Source organism: Polyodon spathula, chromosome 13 (genome assembly GCF_017654505.1).
Source record: "Polyodon spathula isolate WHYD16114869_AA chromosome 13, ASM1765450v1, whole genome shotgun sequence".
NCBI classification, from domain to species: Eukaryota; Metazoa; Chordata; class Actinopteri; order Acipenseriformes; family Polyodontidae; genus Polyodon; species Polyodon spathula.
In genome coordinates this window covers 32922073-32948122 of record NC_054546.1, presented here as the reverse complement: position 1 = coordinate 32948122, position 26050 = coordinate 32922073, and the positions used below count along the sequence as shown (strand labels likewise).

The 26050-nt window shown below is 37.9% G+C and overlaps 1 protein-coding gene across 1 annotated transcript; it reads left to right on the top strand.

The window, feature by feature from the left end:
- Positions 1-2779: 2779 nt before the first annotated feature.
- gpatch1 (G patch domain containing 1) lies at positions 2780-25126 on the top strand. Its single transcript, XM_041269120.1, has 20 exons — positions 2780-2862; positions 3720-3854; positions 4384-4469; positions 5089-5249; positions 7067-7164; positions 7588-7646; positions 8304-8552; positions 10041-10191; positions 10501-10580; positions 12282-12486; positions 15426-15707; positions 17498-17676; positions 18244-18371; positions 18849-18991; positions 19412-19602; positions 21127-21328; positions 22174-22290; positions 22616-22731; positions 23204-23346; positions 24442-25126. The coding sequence occupies exons 1-20, from the start codon at positions 2790-2792 to the stop codon at positions 24470-24472; spliced, it is 2829 nt and encodes a 942-aa protein (XP_041125054.1). The 5' UTR covers positions 2780-2789; the 3' UTR covers positions 24473-25126.
- Positions 25127-26050: the final 924 nt, after the last annotated feature.

The following is a 26050-nucleotide window of genomic DNA, read 5'->3' as shown; positions in this document are numbered from 1 at the left end:
GTTTACTTGACTTTAAACTCAGAATGCATCATTTATAAATACATAATTTAACAGTAGGCATTTGACAAACACAGTAGTAAATGTATAGTATATGCTTACTATTACTAAACTACAACCTCTGCACATTTACTTTACTAAATGTTGTATGAAGGCATTACCAAATTATTTTATTGAATGTGTATTATTGTGAGGTGATCTATATATTACAAATATATCTAGTTCAATTCAATAGCTGGCTCATAAGAAACATCCACATATACAAAGACTGAAGATGTATCATTATTACCTTCTAGTTGACGTTGCTGTATATTTTCAAAGTTCTTAACCTAGTCTTATGATCTCCTCCTTTAATTTTACAAAACTAGAACCAAACAACTAAGTACTGTAACAGAATTTACCAATGACACCAATAAAACACACCTGAACTATATATAAATAAAAATAGTGTTTTTTCTATAAACACAGAGAGAGACAACCATTTATTTTGTGTTCGCTGCTCCTTTGATAGAAGGTGGACTTTTGTTCATAGGGACAGCTGTTATTTGATTTGAGCAATTCTCCTATAATTCAAGGTCTTCTACTAGCAAGCTATGTTTGTTTCACAGTTTTGTAACATTAACTTGGAACATTTGCCTTTTGGTTGTGACACAGTGACAATCAGGTTTCAAGAGCGGAAGGAAGCTTTCAGAAAATGCAGTACATGTCTTGTGACTACAATAGCTACAATACACTTGGAATGCAACCAAGCAGTATGTGGAACTGTTTTGTGGTAAAGATATTTAAGACGAGATCAATCCCTAAGAAAAAACCTAGCAACGAGTATCACAACAATGATTAGCCTAAATCTATGAGTTTATAGTAGTCTGACTGCAGGGCTGCAAAACTATCCATGTACATTAACACTAGAAAAGATTGGAATATATGTTTCATTGTATGCATCATGTTGCCGTGTGCAGTAAATTCCTTATGTAGCTGGGAACCCTTTAATCTCATTCACTGCCTTACAGTCTTGTTAACGATGGTAATAACAATGCCTTTGTGTAGATGTAGGCTGTTTGTTACAGAATTGAATTAAGTTAGCACACCATTATTATCAAATTAAATTATTTCCAGACAGGTAGTTAGTCAATTTGCTTCGGATAAAACACCACCTCTTGTTTTTTTTCTTCTTTTTAGTTTTAAAATTCAAATGCTAACTATGCAGTCTTCTATTTTATTTGGTTCATATACCATGGCTGATATTTACAATGGTACCACAATGGATTTGCAGTATATATTAGTTATCAGTGTATACTAGCGTTCTGAAAGTGGCTGTTGTTTTCATTATATATGTCTCAAACTTTTTTTCAGTGTAGATTGCACATGTGCAGTTTGCATGCCTTACTTTCAGGTCATTTGTTACACGCCACAACACCACAATGTCACAGCATGTCCATGGATTCACAGATGAAGATCAAGACTACTTGACAGTAATGTATGCAAACTAAGAGATTATTTTGATGTAACAATTCTTCCTTTTCAAACTACACATGAGACATACATAGTGAGTGGAAGGGTTTGACAAGAGAGATTTATGGAATAATTTCATTAGCTATAACCGCATTAACAATATATAGGGGGAGTATCTGAAAGCTGTCAAAAGAGCCACGGTCCTTTTAAAGACAGGCGTGGCTTTACCACAGAGTTTTTACAAGCTCGGATAGAGAGCAGACTCTCATTTAATCACAATAACAAAGTATTTCAGTAGACCATGGATTTCTCCCCAACCAGCTTAGTCTGTAGCCATGAACTAATTGGACTCCTTGTATGAGTCAACTGTCACATTTCTTTGCTTTAGTGTCCAGTACGTTTACCTGTACTGATATGTGTGCTTGACATTCCGACAACATTCTGAGGTCTAAAATGTGTACAGTACTTATTTGCAACCTGTTATTCCAGTGTAGTGATTATTAATCGGTAAAGATGTATGGTTTCAGTGCTTGTGAAAGATGCAGATGCCATGCTAGCACACCTTAACACTGGTATTAACACCCCTTGCCATTCAGAACTTTATCACTGGGGCAGAGACTGCTACGTGTGGAATTGTAGGGTGCTTTGGTTTCTACTGAAACTGCCAAACACCTTTCACTTGTGACCTGAGCTGGGGTCAACCCAGTACTCTGGAGGGGCAAGTTTTAGACATACTGAGCTTTTCGACTGGTCTTCATCAATGCCTATGTTATTATTTTCTTAGGACAGAATGCTGATGGCTGGACAAAAAGTTTGTTAAATGTCATACAATTAACCACTTTTTACTTTTCCTCCCCGATTCTCTGATCCCAAATACTTTCTTAAGTGCAGCATGCAAGTGTGCCACAGGAAGCAAATCTGTATTACTGTAGCAGAACGCACGTGATTTATTCAAAGTGATAATAATACTAATAATAATTAAAAAAAAAAAAAAAAAAAACATGGAAAATATAAAAGAATCAACTGCAAACCAACATAACCACCCAGAATGTTTATGCTAGTTTAGCTATGTGTTTATGAAAAATAGGTCTCATAAGAAACGTAACATCCATTACCAGTTACCGCATTTCAGAAAGCAATTTTTTTTTGTCTTTGGATAAATGATTAAAAACAGTACACGTTTTAAATAATGATACGGCAGTCTTGCATTTTCTCCTTTGGCAAGTGTCAATATTCACTTCGAACACGAAAACCGAGCACTGCAGAAAAATACAGAGAACACGCACGAAGAATGACCAACCACAGTTTGAACCGAACGGTGCACCGTAGTTGTAGTAATCATGGCGGCGTCAGACAGTGGCAGTGAGGAGGATTGTGTTACTTACGGAACTCCTTTGGAGCCGCTGGAGGAAGGTAAATTCGTACACATGTATTTTTGTTTTAAAGGTTCCAAAGTTATTGTTTGATGTATCTGAACTTTTCGTAGGCACCTGCGTTCCTACAAAACGGCAGTGAGTACAACCGCGTTGCTCAACTGTCAGAGTACACATCAAAATGAACACAAATCCTTTATGTATCACAAATCCTTTATATATCAAACGCAAATATCGGTAATTGTACTTTGCAATTTAAACAGACTATCAGTATATGCTTTACAGTGAACGCTGAGCGATGCTGTTTGAATTTAAAGTAAAGTAATCCGCGCAGACAGAGGGGCCTTCACAGTTAAGTCCTCTGCAGCTACAGTACAGAACGTCAGTAGGTACAAACTACAGACTGTCCTGCTAGGATTAGAATTTGTAACAACCATGTAACGACTGTGGACCCCAAAGGCATTAGTGTGAGGTGGGGCTATTCCACCCCATAGGCTGATAAAGTAAATTAGTCTCTGCTACTAGTCTGTCACACTAATAGTAACCCTGAAGTGTCAGGTTCTTTATAGTAAAGGTTTGTAACTGGTTAGTTAGACAGCATTAAAGTGCTCTGTTTGAATCTTTTTTTTTTTTGGTCACAAGTTTTATGCTGTCCGTGTGAATGTTCTCTAAATACATGTAAGTGTGTGACATACAGACAGCCTCTATTTGCGCCAGTGTTCTGATTCGACCAACGTGTGCTAAAGCTAAAGGATGTCCAGATATATAGCCTATGCAAAAAGTCTGTAGTACGCTTTCCATGCTGGAGATATGCACCTGAGAGCTTTCACAATTATACATTTATATTCAGCTATGATTGGTGTTACCAATATTTCACGCTTTTTTTTTTCTCTTAAGATGAGCCACTTAAAAAGCCAATTCGACTTCAAGACCAGACTGTCAAGGATGAGAAAGGAAGGTTTCAGCGCTTTCATGGAGCGTTTACAGGAGGCTTTTCTGCTGGTTATTTTAACACTGCGGGTTCAAAAGAAGGTATGGCATAGTGATATGTTTTAAGGGGTGTGGTGGTGCAGTAATGAGACGATACAATACGTATTGCGACGTTCTGCTTGTATGATGCATAATAATAACGATCATTTTAAACTTTAAGAGGAGAAACAATGTTAAGAAACACAACAACTTTGTTTAAAATAAATATCTACGATATTAAGGGGCTAGGCTACATGTGTACAACACTATTGTCTATATAGAATAAACGACTAAATATTAAATAATCTTCCACTGCATATTTAGTACTGTATAAACACTAAAGCTAACGACCTGTATTTCACATGCATATTTCTAATAATGCCTAGACAAAATGTAAAATTTGGAAGACATTTAAACTATAAATTAACACTTGTAGATGTTACCCCTCCAGCCCTGTATCTTTTTACAAAAAAATGTAAATTTTTTAATTTATTTTTTTGCTTCACTGAGCTAATACAGATTACATTGGAGCACTGTATAATAGCTTAATTTATTGTCTTGATAGATTGCATGAATTTTTTTTTTTTTTTAGGATGGGCGCCATCAACATTTGTATCGTCCCGACAACAAAAAGCAGAAAAACAGCTTTTTAGGCCTGAAGATTTTATGGATGAAGAGGTAATTTTGTTTAACTTTTTAAATGGTTAACTATGGAATGTTAGGAACCCATTCATATTTTAGTTTGTACAGATAGGAGGTCAAGGTGTTTCACTGTTTGTTTCGATGCTTGGAGCATCAGCTGAGCTGGTCACATGTATAACCTCCCACTGCTGGAAACTTGTGTTCACGGAGCTGAAACTACCTCTACTGCAAATAAATAAATAAATAAATAGCTTAAAGGGAAACATGGTACGATTGTAAAATATAGCAGTTATTGTAACTAATATTCTTCTTGTTCAGAATTACTTGTACCTTGTTTGTGCAGCGTGTGTTGCAGGGGGACAGGTTAATGGTTACACTCTGGTATATCAGCTGCACTTAGAGAGAAGACATGTTTAAAAGCTCAGTTGAGGCCACGTTGATTCTTTAAAAAGTCCCCAGGATATCATGTCTGAAACAGAAAATTACATACAAAGGTATTCTTAACAACAACAACGAAAGACATTGGTAAAGATAACTCAGATATTTGAGCCAGATTCTAAAGTAGTGTTCAAAGAAGGGTGATCAATAAAATAATGTGGTAAAAAATAACCCAGGAATCACACTGTGATGTCTACATGTTTCCTCCTCTTTTTAGGATCTCAGTGAGCATGGGATAGCCCCTAAAGAAATCATGACCACAGATGACTTTTCATCCAAAGCGAAAGACAGAATCGAAGAGAAAGCTAGAGCCCTGGCTGCACTCTCTGCCCCAATCCCTGGAGCCACTATCCTGGAGGACCTTGTGGCTGCTGCAAAGTAAGAAAATATGGAACAGGTTAATTACAGAAGGGTGAAGACTAGCTGACGCCTACCTCTCTAGTCAGATGGTATCCTGCAAACTGCAGCTGGATTCTGTACATGGTATCCCAGATTACCCCTTTAAATAAGCGGTTGATGCAATCCAGGGGGTTCCTTGGTGCTGTAAAGTGCTCCAAAAAATAAAATTAAACAATTGCTAATTACCGTTGTTTTAAATGTCATTCCAGCTTATCTGAACCATGTTCTGGGAAGGCGTTTTCTGCTTTTGTTTTATATACAGCTCTGGAAAAAATTAAGAGACCACTGCAAAATTATCAGTTTCTCTGGTTTTACTATTTATCGGTATGATGTGTTTGGGTAAAATGAACATTTTTGTTTTATTCTATAAACTACTGACAACATTTCTCCCAAATTCCAAATAAAAATATTGTCATTTAGAGCATTTATTTGTAGAAAATGACAACTGGTCAAAATAACAAAAAAGATGCAGTGTTGTCAGACCTCAAATAATGCAAAGAAAATAAGTTCATATTCATTTTTAAACAACACAATACTAATGTTTTAACTTAGGAAGAGTTCAGAAATCAATATTTGGTGGAATAACCCTGATTTTTAAGCACAGCTTTCATGCGTCTTGGCATGCTCTCCACCAGTCTTTCACATTGATGTTGGGTGACTTTACGCCACTCCTGGCGCAAAAATTCAAGCAGCTCTGCTTTGTTTGATGGCTAGTGACCATCCATCTTCCTCTTGATCACATTCCAGAGGTTTTCAGTGGGGTTCAGGTCTGGAGATTGGGCTGGCCATGACAGGGTCTTGATTTGGTGGTCCTCTATCCACACCTTGATTGACCTGGCTGTGTGGCATGGAGCATTGTCCTGCTGGAAAAACCAATCCTCAGAGTTGGGGAACATTGTCAGAGCAGAAGAAAGCAAGTTTTCTTCCAGGAAAACCTTGTACTTGGCTTGATTCATGCCAAGGGTGCCCAATTCCAGCCTTGCTGAAGCACCCCCAGATCATCACCGATCCTCCACCACATTTCACAGTGGGTGCGAGACACTGTGGCTTATAGGCCTCTCCAGGTCTCCGTCTAACCATTAGACGACCAGATGTTGGGCAAAGCTAAAAATTGGACTCATCTGGGGGTGCTTCAGCAAGGCTGGAATCGGGCAGATTTGTCTTTGTGAAGGACGCATGAATCAAGCCAAGTATATATATATATATATATATATATATATATATATATATATATATATATATATATATATATATATATATATATACACAAAAAGTGATAATTCCTCTATAGAAAAATATACTTGAACTTTGACCCATTCGACTCCTCGAGACCATCACTTTCAATTCAAACACAAAATGTTTCTTTTTCAATCACTCGATCAGTACTCGCACACCCACAGTACAGAAATGTTAATGATCAACAAAATGAGAATAGATTAATTACATTTGTTTCTCACAGAAACTGGAGAGGAACGGGAAATTAAAACAAGGTAAAGGCAGTCATCCAAATAAAGCTGAAACAGAGAACGACATAGAATGTCTGTACAGCACTGAAACTCTACGTTAAAAAAAAAAACTACTGCTGAACCTCGTCTTCTTTAATATTAGCATCACAAGGGTATCCATCTATTATAAAAACAATAGACTGGCCTCTTCAATGAGTTATCTTCAGTCTCGTAATTTATGACGTCACAAAAACCCTAGATGGAATTATTTTCCTGTAACTCACTGAAGCCCATCTATATATTATATGCCATTGCATGATTGAAGAATGCTTGCTTGCTTTTATCTTTCAGAATATCCATTGGTGTTCAGTTACTGCGGAAAATGGGCTGGAAGGAAGGGCAGGGAGTTGGACCGCGGGTGAAGAGAAAATCTCAAAAGCAGAGACCTGGTAAGTGACCTGGTGTGGAGTTCAGAAACTAGGAGATTCAGGGTTACCCAGGGAACGGTATCTGAGAGAGAGGACGCTTTGGGAACAATTGAGACGTATGCTTTGAAGGTGCTATAGCTAATTTAATATTTCCATAAATCCCACCTTTGTAGATCTCACATGTGTAAACATTTATTTTCACTTTAAAAAGCCTTGTACTATACTAGGTTTAAGAAAGCTTTATTCACAGTTCTTACTTTCAGGTAGTTTGTTACTGTTTCACTTCCTAGGTCATTTCACTGCTGCAGTGTCTTTGGGGTTTAAGCATGTCAGTGATTGAGGGAAGAAGTTGGTTGATTAATGGCTGTAAAGAAATGAAAACCAATCAGTAAAATATGTTTGTAAACAACAATTAAATAAAACTGTATTTTATCCCATTTTTAGACACTGATATGAAATTCTACGGATGCCCATTGCCTCCTGAAAATTCAGAAAAGTCAGAGGTAAAGTACATGTTGTTATCTGTTACAGTAAATGAAGGATGTTTTATTCAATATTCTGTTTGAATATTTTGAATTAGAACAGAGTACTGAGTTTAAGATTGTTACTTTAACCACACAGCCATCGTCCTTTTTTTTAATTGACCGACTAGCTGGTTTGCAGCAGTGTTTTGATTTGATCTGCCGATTAAAACAGATCCGTTCACACTCGTCGCACCCATATGCTTAAAATATAGAAATTTGCAATTTTACACACAGGAGAACAATAGCTAAACACTCATCAATAGTGTAAAATGTTTGAGGCCTACGACTCATCTGACGACTGTCACAGAGAGTTTGATTTGTGTAATAAGCATCATTGTTCTTGAATACAGAGTGAAAAAAATATTTTTCATCTTATGAAAGTTTCCTATAGTAAAAGCATAGCAAGTGTAATGAAGCATAGGCAAGCACTGTAAAGTTCAGAGAGGTAGGGTAAAGCATAATAGCATGGAAAACTATGGTAAAAGCATTGCATAACCATGGGAACATGGTAATGGGATGTGCTGAAAGCTTGTGTTATGTTACATTAGATTAGTCATGCAAATGGACCAATTAGTGGATTATTTATTGTTGGTCAGTGCTGTGCCTGTATTGTTGAGTGTGATACTTGTTTGACAGAATGAAGATGATGACGACTATGCTCCTGAAAATGTGACTTTTGCACCTAAAGACATCATGCCTATAGACTTCACGCCTAAAGAAGGTCTGCATGGGCTGGGGTATAGAGGCTTGGACCCCAAGCAGGCTTTGAGTGGAGGCTCGAGACAAGGTCACTTCAATGTGTTCAGTGTGGGCTCTGAGAGGGCGAGCAGTCTATTGGGCGATGATAAACACCGGAGGAACAGGAAGGGCGGTGTGTTGGGACAGGTAGGGCTGTGAAAGGATATTCTGATGCTTATTTCTCTTATGTACCACTGAATTGTCTGCTGACTGTATTATTTGGGCTTGAGTAGTTGATCTACATTTGCATGGTGTATTACCTCCCATTGATTTAAAGGGCTTTTAGGTTAAGTAGCAATAAAGAAGATTTCAATGAGAACTGTTTACTCTCTATATATATATATATATATATATATATATATATATATATATATATATATATATATATATATATATATATAATATAACAACTGTGGTAGGGAATGAATGTTACAGACATATTTGTTTAATTGTTTCTGAAACTTCTTGTGGCAAAGTGGTTAACAGTGTGCAAATGCTGGAGTGATGCGGTGGTCAATAACAGGCAGACAACAATAAGCCAGGTGCAATGGTCTTTTATTTATAATTCAAAGTCAGATGACAAACGATGACATAAAGCACAGGTCTCTAGTAGTTTTTTCTCCGGAAAAAGGCGATAAAACCTTCAGTGGCCGAGTGAGACCGATAAGAACCGAATGAAGCTGGAAAAAAAAAGAGCGTATCTCATATCCCCATGCACTACAGAGATAACACGGACATAAACAAAGGAGTTAGCTGCTTCTGCATCAAGCGCTCAAAGAATATCAGGGACATTTGCAGAGCTTTTTGAGATGTTATTGTAATAAAATTGACTTGGATCGCATTATTGAGGAGTTTGGTGATAAAACGAGTGATCAGGAGAAGATTTATCAGTATGCACGTCTATAAAGAGGTATGTGAAAAATACAGCGAACAAGGGGTGGGGCTTGGCTGGAGACACAGTACTGAGTGTTCTTTTGCAATTCATGCCTTTTAAATCGGTTTTACTCTGGGGGGGGGGGGGGGGACCAGTGCGTGTAAAATAAACAGCATGTGTGAAAATAAATTGGACCTGATGCACCTGACAAGTGCTAAATAAATGGATTGCAAAGGGTTAATACACCCACAATATACAAACACTGTCACCAGTCCTAAAGTGAGTGCTCTAGTGCTCGTGGTGCAAATACAGTTTAACGTGAAACAAGTGCAGTGTTGTCCGGGTTTTGTGCTGGCCTGTAGCGATGCGACAAAACACTCACGAAAGACAGTACGGTTCTCCTTCCAGTTCAGCCTTAACCATAACAAAGGAACAGATCACTTCGCTACGTTCCCTTACCATCAATCATGACCCCTTGGTTAACGTTTGCAGCCGCAGCTGCCACATTGTTTCCCTTCCGAGTCGATGATTTAATGTACAATAGCTCCGCCCCCTTTCTAGATTTCTGCCTAACCCTTGGAATGAATTATCTGGCCATCCAGTCCAGGGCAGTCTGTTCCCTTTACACAGCACCCTCACATATCAGGAGGGAGAATCATTCTGTCTCTGTCACACTCCTGTTTCAGTACATTGGCTTGTTAGTCTCTTACTGTATGCACTGACCATGCAGCTGTGCCTCGTGTTTTTTTTTCTGGGGGAAGGCCTTTGGTGTGGGAGCGCTGGAGGATGAGGATGATGATATCTACAACACAGACTCTCTCTCTCGATATGATACCACTCTGGGTGAGGAGGAGCCTGGGGATGGCATGTACGGCTGGACGGCACCGCAGGAGTACATGAAAAAGAAAAAAGGTAAAATTAAAGCGTATGGTGCTAGCTAGCCTGCTATTCCTTTGGGAATAAAAGTACATGCGTGACTTCCTGTCATTTACATTGTTATTCATGTCACGACAACATTGTGACTTTACAAGCAGTGTAGGTCATGGCTTGTTTTTGCATAAAATGGATTGTTATAAGTGTGCATTTGAAGAAGTATTGCCATTAGTTATGGGAGAATACAGTAAACAGACACTAGTGCATTTTATTTTAGTATAAAAGAACTTTGGCACTTTTCAAATAGTGTTATAAATGTAGTCTTTTGTTGTTTTCTTGATTTTACAGGATCTAATAAAGATGTCTCGTACGTTGGTAAAATTTTAGAGGGTTTTACACTGGCTTCAATACCAGCTGCTCCTAAAAAGGTAGGATCTGGTTTGCTGGTTTTATTTATTGTAATTTTACATTGTATTACCGTGTCAGAGTTTCGCCAACGGTTTCAGTACTGTCACATTGCAAATTCCTTTGAAGGCTGTTAAAACCCGAGATATGCCTGAGGGCATTCAAAGGAAGGGTGACAATGCAAATAATCCAGAATAATGTATGTGATTGGCTTTGTGCCTAGGTAGGGTCTTGTGTAATTATTACACTTGTTTTGTGTACATTGTAACGTGATCCTGCTTTATCAAGATATTTTAACTGCCTTAAATGTAGTTACTAAAATGATCAGATGCCATGCCCATCATTAATCTGCTCCCACCCATTGACCCTGAATATGTGATTGAATGAGCCCACAGATCTTTATGAGCCAAATCAAATGCACACAAGAGGCGTAGTGTAATTATTACACTTGTTTTGTGTACATTGTAACGTGATCCTGCTTTATCAAGATATTTTAACTGCCTTAAATGTAGTTACTAAAATGATCAGATGCCATGCCCATCATTAATCTGCTCCCACCCATTGACCCTGAATATGTGATTGAATGAGCCCACAGATCTTTATGAGCCAAATCAAATGCACACAAGAGGCGTAGGGCTGTAATATGGGGCTTTTTGAATGTCCAGGACGAGGTTTGGGTTAAGAAAAGAGCCCTTTTACATTTTCAAGACCAGCCAGTCTATTTTTTAACGACCTCACCACTGAAGCACACAGAAGAAGAGCCTCCTTAGTAGAAATACGCTGGTAATGTTGGGGTTTGCCAAGTTTTTCAATTCGACTCACCAGAGCTATACCAGCTATTGGAATGGGAGATGAAAATGAATGAACTACCATTCCGTTTTGTATTAATCAGATCTTTGCGGAATATTACAAATCACTACACTCCAGGGAATTTGATATAGATGCTTTCTTTTAAGGATTAAATGCCCTTACACTATCTAATGCTCAAAATTGTGTTTTTTTTTTATTTTTTAAATAAACCTGTATCGGATGAAGAAATACAGTAAGCAGTATTTTCAGTTAAATGCTGGAATCATTGGTTCTCAAATACAGTGTATCCTAGTGTGGAAGGGATTTGGATGGGGAACAAAGCATGTAAAACATACCTTGTATGTCAATGACATTCTTTTGCATTTTACAAATCCAAACTGGTCTGTTCCTTCTGTTTTAGGCATTACTTCACAATATGGAAATATGTCGGGCTGTAATTGAAATATTTACTGTGCATAAATACCATGGTAAACTTTTTATAAGGGTTGTGCAAGCGACAAGTTTCTAGACTTTGCTTCAGTCCTCATGATTGGTAAGTGGGTTGCAGCAGTGAAGTGACACTGGGCATTTCAGTTTGTCAGCCCCAGTTATGATAGTGGGCGGGCAGAAATAAATACTTTCTATAAGACCCCGCAGTAGAGGTGTAATCGGCAGCCAGTTTCTAAATGCAATGCAAGAAATGTCATAAGCTGCAATAATTGATGCATGAGAACTAATATTCAAAAGCATGAAGCAAAAAACGTGTAAACTCATCACGTCTTCAAGTACAACTGAAAACAAGCATGTAATTTAATATATAGGTGAGGCTCCAAGTAGGGCACTAGGGAGTCGATCAGTAAAGGTTTAAGTGAGGTTTGTAAAATAAAGCCTTGCCGGTTTAATGATAAATTAATTGTTGCATCTCCTCCCTTCAGGTTTACCAGCCTCCTGAACTGCCGCGCGATTACAGGCCTGTGCATTACTTCCGTCCTGTGCTGGAGGCAGGCAGTGCTAGTTCTCAGATGGTGCAGGTACTACTGGCATCAGGGGGGCAAATGAACCAGGACACCCAGCAGACAGGCAGGCATCAGATGAACGCAGCCCAGAGGAGGGAGCTGCTTGGAGAAACTGCTCTGCAAGGTGACCCAAATTACTGTCAAACTTACATTTCAGGTTTTGTAAAGGCTCTGTATCTGATTCTTGTATCTTTGTAATGTTAATTCCTATTCCCACAGGGGTGCATATAGTGGAGGTGCCTGCAGGTATTGGCAGGTTTTTGTTGAGGAAATGAAAACCAGTACTGTGTATAAGGGCTCTCCAGCGGATGGCTCTTGAGCTATATATGGCTCATTGAGCTCCACAGTATGGCTGTTTAGTTTTAGAGGCAAATGAACTCATTCCAGTGTGTTAGGCTGGTGAAATGCTGAATATATATTTTTTTTATTTTCAGTGCTACTATTTAGGGTATTATTATTACTAAACTGATTTGAGGTTACTGGTCGTCAGTGTGGTTCCTTAACTAATAAAGTTAGACCCCATAGGAAAGTGTAGTAAAGCAGAGTGAAAGCATATTTTAAATATACGGCAAACCACTGTATAGTATTGTCGTGGGAAAGGTGTACATTTACAGAGCTTATTATTATTTTTATAATAGATACTTCGGCTCTATATAGCTAAAATGTTCCGTATGTGTTTAAAGTTTTTATTTTGTAATGTTTTTTTTTTTTTTTTTTTTTTTTTTTTTTATATATATATAAAGTAAAGCCTTCCCTGTCTAAACCCCATTATGGCATTATAACGTCATTTTAACAGGTGTTACATGCTAACGGCTGTGGAAAATGCAAGTTGGACAATACAAGCTAAAGTTTGTTTTTAAGTTTCAACCTTTTGCAAACAGTTTTAAAAGACTCCATGTTATCAGCAGACTTCAGTGACTGCCCACTGGTAGGAAACGTGGGAATGCTAAAGATCTCAGGGTCTTAATAGATTGTTTTGATATAAATTAGATACCTTGTCTGATGAAGCAATCAGTGTAACCTTTTAGCTGTCAGCAGTTTTGGATCTCATGTGGAAGAATGAATGGAGTTAAACCTGCATAAGGAGCTTGACTCTTTCAACACTGCAGACCAGTATACAGGTCTAGGAAAGATAACACTCAACACTGCAGGCTGCTTTAGTACTATAGGAAAGATAACTTCATTCAAAACCACAGATCAGTAAACCTATCTAAAGTATTTCAATATGGGACACTAGAACAATTTAATAAGTTATCCTAGTGCAGTCTTTGTGATAAAAGGTAGAACTGAAGGTGTTATGCTGTTTGCTTGAATAAGGACAAGCAGGGGTCTATAAGATGGGAGTTTTGGTGACAAGTTGCAGCCAAAAGTTATATATTTAAAAGTTGTTTCCCTTTTAACGGAACTACCACAGGGTATGTTTACAGAAATGATTGTCTTATTGTTCCCATGTGTATTGAATCCTATGTAGACCCACTTGTGTGATATTGTTTTCCTACATTGCATCATTTTTTAAAGCAATATAATCTTTTAATATTTATCTTATAATTTTAAACAACATACTGAAGTTGTTAAAAGATGGTGCTCACATTAAAAAAATAAGTAGGGAAAACGACCTTCAAATTAGCAAAATTGGACAAGTAGGTCTACATAGGATTGGATACACATTGAACAAAATAACAACTTGGCAATAGACAAGTGAATTTTCTGTGAATACACACAACGGTAGTTCCAGTAAAGGTAAAATAACGTCCATTTTGTCTGTCACTTGTTGGCAAAATTCCCATCTTGTATGCCCTTGTTCTTTTTCTTCCAGATTGTGCCTGGAGAGGGTAGAAGGAAGTATAGGCTGAAATGCAGAGGGTAGAAGGAAGTATAGGCTGAAATGTTCAGCAACACAAGTTTTTACTGCTTTGGAAACAAAGAGGCAGTGACAGAGTCAATAAGTAAGAAGTAGGTAAAATATTTGAGGGATGACGGCCATTTAGATCTGCTGAATGGCAAAACCCAAGGCGGTTATTGAGAGAGGAAACATATAGCCGTTCATGCAATACAAGAACCACAGCATTTTGACTAAATACTTTCCAGGAAGCCATTTTCTTTTTAAAACTATGTAAACATTCTGCAGCTAATATGCTTCTACTGAAGTAAAAACAGGAAGGAATAGTTTTTATTGCACCATATAAGTTAAAAAGGAATAAAAGTGGTGGCTGTGTGGTTAAAAAACCTTTAGGAATGCTCACCGTGAAAATGTTCATTCTCTGCAATGATCATTCTTCACTAAACTTTTCTCTGCTATGCATTTACCATTGTGCATCATAATAAATATTAAAAAGCAGGTATGACAGGTGTGCCTGAAGATCATTTATGTGAATAGTGTTTTCAACATACTTTTGAATGTATGAGTTTTAAAAAGCATAAGCCTTTATGATATCGGGTTTATTGCAGTATATATGTTTTCTGTACTGAGTGGGTATATTGTATGATGTACTGTACCATTCTTGATTACCTATAAGCAACTGGAGGCAGGCAATTCAACAGGAAACAAACACTCCTGAGTTGATAAACGTGCATACTAACAAGTTTTACATAACCAGCCCTAAAGTTTTAGCAATTCTGCTACCTTTTAAAAAGTCTTAACTCACGATGTGATTTGTGTGGGCATCAGCGCCTGTAAACAGTAGAATCTCAGTATCCGGATACAGAAATTACATAGACAGCTGTCTTGAAACTGCAGGTCTGTGTCAATTTGATCTAAATAATGATAAAGACAGGCCCTTTTAAAGTTGAGCTTGCTTCATTCAGTGGGTGGATGTTGAACCAGGCAGAGGTTTAAAAGGTAAAGCATGTATGACACTGAAAATGTTCTTGGGATTGCTTCTGTACTGAGTATGTATATCTTAAGATATACCAGCTTGGATTATTTATAAGCAAGTGGAGCGTTCAGTTCCACTGTTATATGACTGGTACCCTGTAAGGAGCATGGCAGTATTTCTGAAGTCCTGGAGCGAGTGTCATACCCTAGTACAGGTACATACCTAACATCTTTGTGTTTTTCCTCAGGACCCAGCTCTGTCTTTGACCTCCTGACCAGCAAAGACAAGGAGCGGATAAAAGAATTGAAGCAGGTGGCTGAGGAGAAGCAGGCAGCAGCAGCAGCAGGGAGGATCTCCGCACAGCAAGGCCTGTCCAGCCGCTTCCAGACTCCTGCTGTTGACGAGGCTCTGAGCGCGTGGCAGAATATCAGCGTGGAGGCAGCTACCGCTTTCAAACCTTTTGAGAAGAACCCAGAAAAACAAGGACGATATGACAAATACATCACACAACTAAAACAGGGGAAAAAAGGTAGTTATGGTAATACTGTACCTACAATTCCATCAAGTATTGTTTTTTAAACACAGCTGGTACAGCAGTGTACCCATTAACCTGTCTTGTTAAGATAATGGTGATATTTCCTACTTGTACCACGTTGCTATTTAAAATTAACTGCTCTGGGTAAAATGTTTTCAGAATAAACCACAATAATTTAAAAAGCAGTCAAATAAATAAATAACCTGAGCTTAAAGGTGTTCCTTGGGGGGTGCCAGCAAAATCAGCACATTTCAAAGTACACAGAAGGCTAAACTGCTGTAATAACAAACCGATGCAAAATGAAACTTGATTGTGGGACACTGCAGCTACTAAATAATCCATCCCCTCCAGCGAGTCTGCAGCCTAGGATTTATGATATGTTTTGTATTTTGAACAGTCCATAGAAAGGTATTATTTTCAATTGTACAGTGGTTTCCACACCCATCTCTGTAACAGCGTGTACATCTCTCTGAAGTCCCATGTGAAATGGCAATGCTGTTGTCATGAACGGCTCCCATTGGTTACCCCTACATTAACTGCAAAATTGTGGCACTTGTAATTTTATTTATTTATTTATTTTAATAATGATGACCTGCAGAAGACATGCAAGTTACGTTTACAGGTGCATATTTGTATATGCAAATAATTCCGTATAAAATAATTTTGCTAGTTCAGCTCAGTTGCACAGTCAAATTGCTTTTTTAACCCCATATGACAAGGGTATGCCTTAATTTATTAGGTCACTTTCATCCTATTCGTGAAAACACAGACAATGTTACTTGTGTACTATACATGTATTGCAGATAATACCGTTCCATATTATGCCTCTTTGTTTGGTCACTAGCAATTTGGGATCATATACAAAATAAATTGGCTTTATACTATATTAAAATTTGCACCTCCCGTCCATCTTTGCATGTGCTTTTAAAGTTGAAGGATCATCTCGTTTAGAAACATGTCTCTGCAAATTTGCATGGAGACCTTCACGGTACCTATTGCAGATTGGGCTGACCTATTGAAGTACTGGGCTTCAGACAACTCTGCTGTAAACTTCCTTCAGAATGTGGTGGGCTACATCGTGAGAAACCGAGAGACACTTTCCATAACTAATTCATACCAACATTAAGTCTTTTCTGATTTTTCATTTGGTAGTGCCTAGAACACAGTGCATTATGGAGGATGCACAGAAATATATTTAAACTAAAATTACATGTACAGGCTTAAAACTCTCAGCACTAAAAAACTTTACAGAAAGACGACCTTATGATAATTCTTTAAATAGTGTCTTGTACCGGGAAAAAAAAATTAAATGGGCACAATGTACATAATGGTGTGTTGGATTTGTCTGCTGTCTTGAGTTGGGTACTCTTGCCTATCCTCCAGGAATAGAATAGCTTTCCTGGACCGATATTACCTCGTTCAAGACATCTAGACTAAGTAAAGGACCCGAATTTCATTCAGGAAGTGTGTGATTGCAACAATCAAAAAAACTGAGATAAAGGATTCATACTTGTCAGTTGCTTAATGTTAGCGTGTGGTTTATGGCTTTTTTTAAAAAGCGATTGTTAGTAATAAACTGAACGGAGACCTTGGACATGCAAAGGTGTCAATCTCAGTTTTAATTAAACATTGCAATGATAAATCTATATACTGTGGATGGGTTTATAAGATATTTATTTTTACTAATACCGATGGCTGTGATATTTTATACAACTGACAAATATAGTACAGTAGTAAGAAGTGTTGGGCGTTTTACATGCGTTGTTTTTCTTTGTGCAATACAGACGCCCTAGAGTCCAGTGTGGATCTGCACATGACGGAATGGGAGAGAAGCCGTGAGCAAGACGAGTTCATCCGCGCAGCAATGCTCTATAAACCCACCAACTCGACACTGGCCTGCAGATTCACTCGAGGCAAGCATGAGGACGACACTGACAAAGTAGAAGCCCCCCGAGATCAAGAGGTAGAATTGTCATTATTATTAACTCTCAACTTCTTACTTGACACAACTTTGAAACCCAAGAAGCAGATGCACATGTTTTTATTTGCATTTCACACAACTTTCACGGTTATTTTGACAAATCTGTTCTGCTAGATTCACTTTGAATATCATTGTCTGTTTCTGTCACACTTTCTTTTAGAAATGGCTGTCAAACGTGTCTTTCTAATTTGAATCTGTTACCCCAGTCTGTAAGTAATGCTCTTCGCCTTTCATAGTGCTGTAGGGGGACAGGTTAATGGTTACACTCAGGTGTACCTGCTTTACTTAGAGGGTAGGCCTACTTGAGAGTTTCAAAGCGGCCACATGAGCGCTTTTTGACTGTAAAAAAAGGTCACCAGAATGAAACAGAAAATGATATGCAAAGTGATTTCAAAGAACAATATTTTAGTTAAGACAACTGATATTGTAGACCAGTGCCAAGTTGCTCTTTTAAAACAGCTAGAAGCCTTGAAAAGGTGATGGTTTTTGTCAACAGCCACCTGGTAATCCAACTTTATTGTGGGAAATCTACATGCATTTTGTTTTCAGAATGACATTGATGATAAAACAGCGGCTGTGAAGATGAAAATGTTTGGGAAGTTAACAAGAGATTCATTTGAGTGGCATCCAGATAAACTACTGTGCAAGCGATTTAACATCCCTGACCCCTACCCTGGGTAAGTAAACGAACAACATTGTTAACATTCCTCTGTGCTGCCTGTGTGTTCATTTTTTAGATTGAAACAGCTGTACTGTTCTACAGAGCATACTGAACTGATATCAAAAGGCTGGTTTGATTCAGGTCACGGAACACTTGGAATAAGTGTATAATAAAATGTCGGAGAACTTTTAGGTTAGATTAGAAAGACAAGTGTACACCTCCCTGTCCACATGTGTGCTTCTATTATGTGACCAATGATGGAACCTAGTGTTCTATATGCAGTTTAAAGCTCAGGTAGAATGGAAATGCATGCTGTGCAGGAAATGAATCTATAATGTTGGGACAGGATTAATGGAGTCAAAGTGAAAATGAAGTCTTGAAAACTAAATGATGTAAAGGACTGTAAGTGGAGATGATTCTTTTTAAATCTAGTTTGATTGGTTCTTTGGCAGCTGTGGTAAAGAAGCTTTCATTTCAATGTGTTTATTTTCAGCTCAAGTTCTGTTGGCATGCCGAAGGTAAAAAGGGACAAATACTCTGTGTTCAATTTTCTGACTGTTCGTGAAAACACCATGCCTACAGCACAGGGAGTCAAACCTGAGCTGTCAGCACAGAGCAAACCCAGTACCTCAGGAAGTAAGTGTTACAGTTTACTATGGGAGTGTTTGACAGGTGTGTGAAAGCAAACTTTCCTTTGATGTAACATGTGTATTCAATTTAAAAGTGATACCTTGTATTTTCTTTAACTGTTATTTAGACCAAGATGTTATCAGTGTTATGAGAAACTCTGACAAACTGTTATTGTAATCTTCACGTTGAGGTTTCGGAAACCAGCATTTCTAATGGCGCCTGGGAGTCTCTTTGCTGTATTTCGGTGTGTAAAATGCCAGACACACTCCTATTTTGAATGATTAAAACAATGAACATATTTAGGTCTGCCACTGGGTATAGGAAGATTTCACTATTACATGATCAAGTTTTGGCCAATGTCAGACTTTGCTCTGATATTTTAAAGTTCAATTTTAATGTAAATGTTTTACCTGCACTTCTTGTCAGATGCCTCGAAACCTTCAGAAACAGGCAGGCGATCTAGGTGGGATGTTTCTGCCCAAGAAAAGGAGGGCAAAGATCCTATTAGCGAGTTCCTTAGTTTGGCCAGAAGTGAAGCAGCTGCAGAGAAACAAGGATCCCCCCTGTCTACAAATGAGCCAGAGCCTGGACAGAGGGAAGAACCTCCTCCCATAGTGGTAATGCATAAAGAACTTGATTTTCAGTTTACAAGAATGTATTATGTTACCAATCTACAATCTACAACCTGTGAATGGAAATTTACATCCATTGTAGCAAGAAGAATGTTGTCTGTCTGTGCAGGGTTCATGCACTTTAAAAATGGAAACATTTTAGAAAATGGCTTTTATAAAATCCAATTGTGATTAAACAAAATAAATAAAAAAAATTATAAATCTGAAGTAACAAAATATTTGCAAACTTCTAATAAGTCAAGTTTAGCTCGGGCATTGCCCAGAATGGCAGGTGGTTAATTTTGGTCTGCAATTCCATAAACAGTGTCTAAAGGAGCTTTTTGTAACCAACCAAAGGTTGTTAGCTAAACAGTATTATTTCTAGTTTACAGATTCCCCTTAAACCAAATTGCTGCTCATTCTCTGTTTACTTGAAATTCTCAGCATGGGCGGAAGGGGACTTTTGCTATCACCATAGGGAAGTGATGTTCAGCTGAAAACAATTTCCTGGCTACTACGAACTCCTGTAAAAGCTATGAGTAGAATGTGTTTGGCTGCATTCCCTAAACAATCACAATTGCTATGATGGGCATTAGTGCAGAGTGAAACTCTTACATTCTAAATTTCACTTCCTCATAGTCAGCCACCATTTTTGCACCGTAAAAAATGAACTAATCAATAGAATTTATTACAGAACGCACATAATAGGACATCAAACAGGTAGGACCCTGGATATTAGGAAAATATTGATGTAGCCCTGTGACAGGCTGGCTAAGTGGTGATGTCAGACAAGATGCAGGAACAGAAACAAAGACACCAGTACTGCAGTGAGAAAGATGCTGCGCAGCGTTTATTTAAGTAAATAAAACAGATATTTAAAGAAAAAACACTTACAGAGCGAAAATAAAAGGTTCAAACAAAAACAAATCACAAACACAAACCATAGGTCAGACTGAACAATCGCCTTCACTGTTCCTATATGTTTTATTTTAGTTTCGTTTTTACTCGCCTCACTCAATCTCGTTCCTCCTCTCGAAAACCCACCCCCAGTGCCGAGAGCTGCAGGCTTTTATATTTGGACCGAGGGATTAACTAGTTATCAATTATCTGATAATCCCTCAGTCACTTTCTGCATAGGGTTTTGTTTTCTTTATTTTTTTTAATGTGGATGGAGCTTCACATCCATGCTGCAACACAAATACAAAAACAAAACATATGGCTACGCTGTCAAAGCAATACCAAAGACATATGTACAAGCAGGGCTTTGCCCTTCCCCTTCTCAATAATATGCAGGACTCTCTCCTGCCACCCTGCTACAAGCCCTTACTCCTTTGTTTAGATGTTGGGTGCTGAATGAAATTAGGCCTCGTCCCACTCCAGATAAATCCTAATACAACAAGATATTAAGGTAAAAGGATTTTACGAAATTAGGATTTTAGTGGTGATCAGAATTACAACAAAACATTTTTTTGAAAAGTACTATATAACGGTCATGACCATTTAATTCCTGTACATGTTGTGTTAATGCAGGAAGAGGAGGAGGAAGAGGAAAGTCGCCCACCATTGGATTTGTTCAAGGCGATCTTTGCCTGCTCTTCGGATGACAAATCTTCTTCGTCCGAGGAAGACAGTGAGGAAGAGGAGGAAGAACAGAAGAAACCAGAGGAGGATCCAGTACTCCACCAAACAACTGAGCCTCCTGTTCAAGAGACCCTACCCGATACCACTCAAGGTGAAATTTAAACCAGTCAAACCTGCCTAATGTCACCACAGAATGCAGTGAGTCATTGAGGACAAGCTCCTGATAAAATCACTTTGCTTATTATCTCGCAGTTAATATTAATCTAATTTATCAGTCACACACCTGATTACCACACCACTTAGTAGCACTTTGGTAAATAAAAGTATTCGGTTTGGTTTTCATACTTTTACGTTAGCGTAATTAAGTGCAGTGTGTTCTGAATTATAAACTATGATCACACATTAGGTTGTTTTATTACAGCACATTGTACATGTGCAGTAAAATATGCTGAACTAGCACTATTGCAATCAGTGTAATACCTGGTACTGTATTTGAAATTCTGCAGAATATTTTTTCTCTTCTTTTGTGTTCTATTGCTTACATTGCCTCTTTATTGGTGAACTTCTGATAGCCAGCTCTGCATGTCACCATATTTGTTCAGGCCACTGAAGGAATATTAAAAGGGTTTGACTGAAGATAAACAGTGAAAGAACACCCTGAATTGTGTTGCTTTACCTTTGCTGTTCCCTATCTCTTACATATTTATTCAACATAGCATGATTGCGTCCTCGAATTGTGGGATCCAATAGTAGATGAACTGCTAAAAACATATGACTGGTCAACTTTGAGTATGTATACGTATGCACTGCAAAATTACTTGGATATAACTAGAAAATGAAATTGAAATATTTAAACAAGGATATTTCACAATTCAGATTGAAACCAGGAGCATTACACCAATCATTCCTTTGTTTAAAAGTCTCCACAGGGTATAAATACAATAATCCTTTTTTTTTTTTTTTTTTTTTTTTTTTTTTTTTTTTTTTTTAAAAAAGTAACCCAACCTTCTCGAACAGAAGATGCCCCTTCTATACATTCTTTAAAGCCTTCCCAGGATCAAATAAACAACGAGGAAGAGTTTGGGCCCAGACTTCCACCAAGTATATCCACTGGTTAGTATTATTAACAGTGGCTATAAAGTTTGTAGTGTTCCTTGTTTAACTACAAATGTAATTTAAATAGGCTGCTATACCCCTCCCATTTTGTGATGTTTGAAATCATTCTGAAAGGTTCCAATTTCTGTTGTTCTCGTATCTAACTAGCTGGCATCTTATGTGAGTTAAACACGTAGGCTTGAATGCACCGATATTTACATAAATGTACCAACCGCTGTCCCCCAGCTTCCATCAAGAATTAGAGACAGGAATCAGAATGGAATGATCAAATCCAATCCTGTTTCCAAAGCAATACATATCCTTGTTTGATTTTTTTCTGCAGGACAAGATAGATCATTGTCAGTGACTACTGGTTCCGTGGTCATCGAAAAACACAAGAAGAAATGCAAAGAGAAGCACAAAGCAAAAAAAGAACATAAACACAAAAAAGAAAAGAAGGTGTGTTTTAAACACTAACCTGCAGCAACACAGTAATAGACTGCTCAAGTGTAAGAACTTGCACCACAAAAATGTCAACACTAATCTTTGACCTATTTTTTTCAAATCTATGATGTGAAGATCTAATGCAATTTTGTACTGAGCCTTCTATTCTGCTGTTTTATAAGGGTGTGCTCTGCTACTGTGGGGCTGAAACATGCCAATACATGCTTGGACTGAGGCAAGCGACATTTTCCAAATTGACAGTAGTCAAAGTTTATACAATAACATATTTAAAGATATTGAACTACCCATAGGTATTATATTTTTAAATGGTTCCAGTCCTCCTGATCCATAAGTGGGTTACAGCGGTCAGGGGAAATTCAAGTGAGGCAAAATAATTGCTGAAATATGTATTTCACGTAAGTTTGCAAATGCAGCACTTAATATATTTTTTGATTTACACCTGTTTTCCCTAAAACTTGTTCAGCAGAAAAAGAAACACAAGAAGCACAAGCACAAAGGCAAGCACAAGAAGAAGAAAGCGGAAGAAAGTAGCAGCAGCACAGACGACAGCGATGACAGCGATATGGGGGATTCACCGCATGGATTATCACCTGGAGAGCTACTGAAAAGGTACATGTTTGAAAAGACAAAGATATCCCCTGTATACCCTTAAATTTAAAAACCCTGTTTTTTTTCTCCCCAATTTTGTATGCCCAATTATTATCTGTATCCTCGGCTCACTGCTCACAACCCCCCTGCCGACACGGGAAACTGCGGCTGGAACACACGTCCTCCAAAATGTGTTCCTGCCAATCAGTCATTTTTCGCAATGCAGATCCACAGCAAGGCCACCAGACCTATAGTGCCTGAAGACAACATAGATCTGGCGGCTCCACTGCAGAACCACAGGCGCCCTATCGGCCACAGGGGGTCGCTGGTGCGCGGTGAACCGTGGATTCCCCTGCTGACCTAAGCCCTCCCTAACCGGGCGGCACTCTGCCAATTGTGCACCGCCCCCTAGGAACCCCCGGTCACGGTTGGCTGTGACATCTCCAGGTTATAGGGCGCATCCTGCACTCCACCCAGAGTGTTTTTACTGGATGTGCCACGTGGGAGCCACCCCTATATACCCTTTTTAAGAATGATATTAAGACTGTACATGGAGTTAACAAAATTCCAGTAAATCGTACCTAATATGTATTGGTATGAATTTGTAGGTCTGACATTTCTATAAAACATTTATAGTAAATGTGTATTTGGATTTTTTTAGTGTGATTTTTTTTTTTTTTTAAAAGAGGCTCGGGTGACAAACATGCGAGTCATAGCAGAAGCAGAAAACAAGTGAGGCTTCTGGGAGTTCTCAACAGACATGGAAGAAATGTAGACTTTCAAGTTTGTTTTTTTGTAGAAGTGCTTTTACTAGTATTACTAGTATTTACTGGTAGTAATACTAGTATTTACTAGTATACTGGTAAATACTAGTATACTAGTATGACTAGTATTTTAATACAATCTCCAAATACTTTTAAAAAAGAAAATATGCAGGAGTATATGTTTACTTTCTTGCATCATGTTTACAGACCAATAATTGTGAAACTTTACCCTGGTGGTTTTTCAAAAATGAATGTTTTATCTGTAGACCTTTGAATTCATAATCAAATAAAGGCATGTTAGGTAAAACTTATTGTTGAGCTTATCTATTCTAATCTCTCTCACCCCATACAGGTTAAAAAGTCTTCCTCCGAGAAAGAAGTGACAAGCAGTTCACCATGGTACCATTGTATCATTGCAAAAGGAATTGTCTCCTCTATGAGAAGAACTTAAGGCACACTGTAGCTTTTGGAATTCATCTTTATTGGGTGTTTATAGCAACATGTCTGCTGTAGACATCACTGAATAAAATAAATGTTTTTCTTCCTCCTAAATGAATAAGTACATATATAGCTTGACAGTTCAATACATGGCAATAACATATTGCATGCTATTATAATCGGCAGCCAAGAGGGTCAAGTACTCTTTTCTAATGAACATGCAGTAGTTTGAGACACTTTAAGTTAATGCATGATGTGAAGTCCTCTTTATCAAAAGAAACCCGTGAAATATATTGATTCTTCTGTATATACAAGTGCCCGCCCAGCCAGTAATGAATGGTAGGTAAAACAAAAGAACAGAGAATCAATGCAAAAAGAAGAGGGAGTTGGGCACCTTTTAACCTTTTTACCTCTAAACCTTCTTTAAATAGAACACACTGCATTTTGACCTCGTGAAGTTCCATTGCTCTTTCCTGGCGCTCCATTGAAACTCCTGGGAACCTGATGCACTCCGAACCCTGTTTTGCTTTAAGTTTAGCACGTTGGACAGGTTTAATTGCTTTGGTCTAAACAACATGTTTTTGTGATCAGTCTTATCATACAGTGGCAACCACTTTAATAGAATCAGTGGCTCATTGAATTAACCGCATATTGTAATTAATTTCTCATGGATTTTGTCAGTCAATTAGGTTCTGAGTAGAGCAGTATTTATCTTATGGTAGATGTCCTCTAAAAGCTAACAGGGCTCTTGAAACTCACTTCATACAACAGCATAAATGCCTGGCAGTCTTTGGCTTTGGACACGTAACTAAATTGTCTTGCAGGTACCGGTATGTACCTCTGTATTAGACTTGCTTAAATACTGCATTACCTTTGCAATTGACACAACTGTTTAATTAAATGCAAGGATGTGACCACATTAAGAGGTTTTTGCTGTATTTATCAGTACTAGAAAGTATAACTTCATCTTTTTTTTTTTTTTTTTAAATAATGTTAGCTTCAAACAAGCAAATGTGTCCAGGTGCATTTTCCTACCTTGTATTACTCCATGCTGGGGATACATATGGTGGAGCCAAGAGTTTTGCATTTATCTAGAGATTTGCTTCTCTCCCTACAGCTATAACAACCACTGGGAAATTTAAGCAAACCACAACGTCTGCTTTCTGAGCAGAGTGGAGTAAACTACCTGCATGGAGGAATTAAACAGACACAAAGGAACTATATTTTACTGTACAGTTAATCCTGATAGTAGGACAGTTGTAAATCAAGCTGATGCCACCCTGGATCTGTGTGATATATTTTGGAACATGTTCAGACCTTTAATTATTGTTAAAGATGTTCACTATTTTTTTTTTTTTTTTTTTTTTTTTTTAAGTGTCAGAATCTGGGGATATATGTAATCGCTTATCCCTGCCTATATAGTATGCTTATTTAATTTTAGAAGTTTACAAAGAGTTACTTAACATAAATTACTTGCCAAGTTCAAATGGTGCATGGTTTCCCTAGGGCATATCCCTTAATAT

Coding starts and splice junctions, on each gene's coding strand:
- gpatch1 (XM_041269120.1), top strand. CDS start 2,790: ATGGCGGCGTCAGACAGTGGCAGTGAGGAGGATTGTGTTACTTACGGA. Junction 7,647..8,303: donor AAAATTCAGAAAAGTCAGAG/GTAAAGTACATG, acceptor CTTGTTTGACAG/AATGAAGATGATGACGACTA. Junction 10,192..10,500: donor GTACATGAAAAAGAAAAAAG/GTAAAATTAAAG, acceptor TTGATTTTACAG/GATCTAATAAAGATGTCTCG.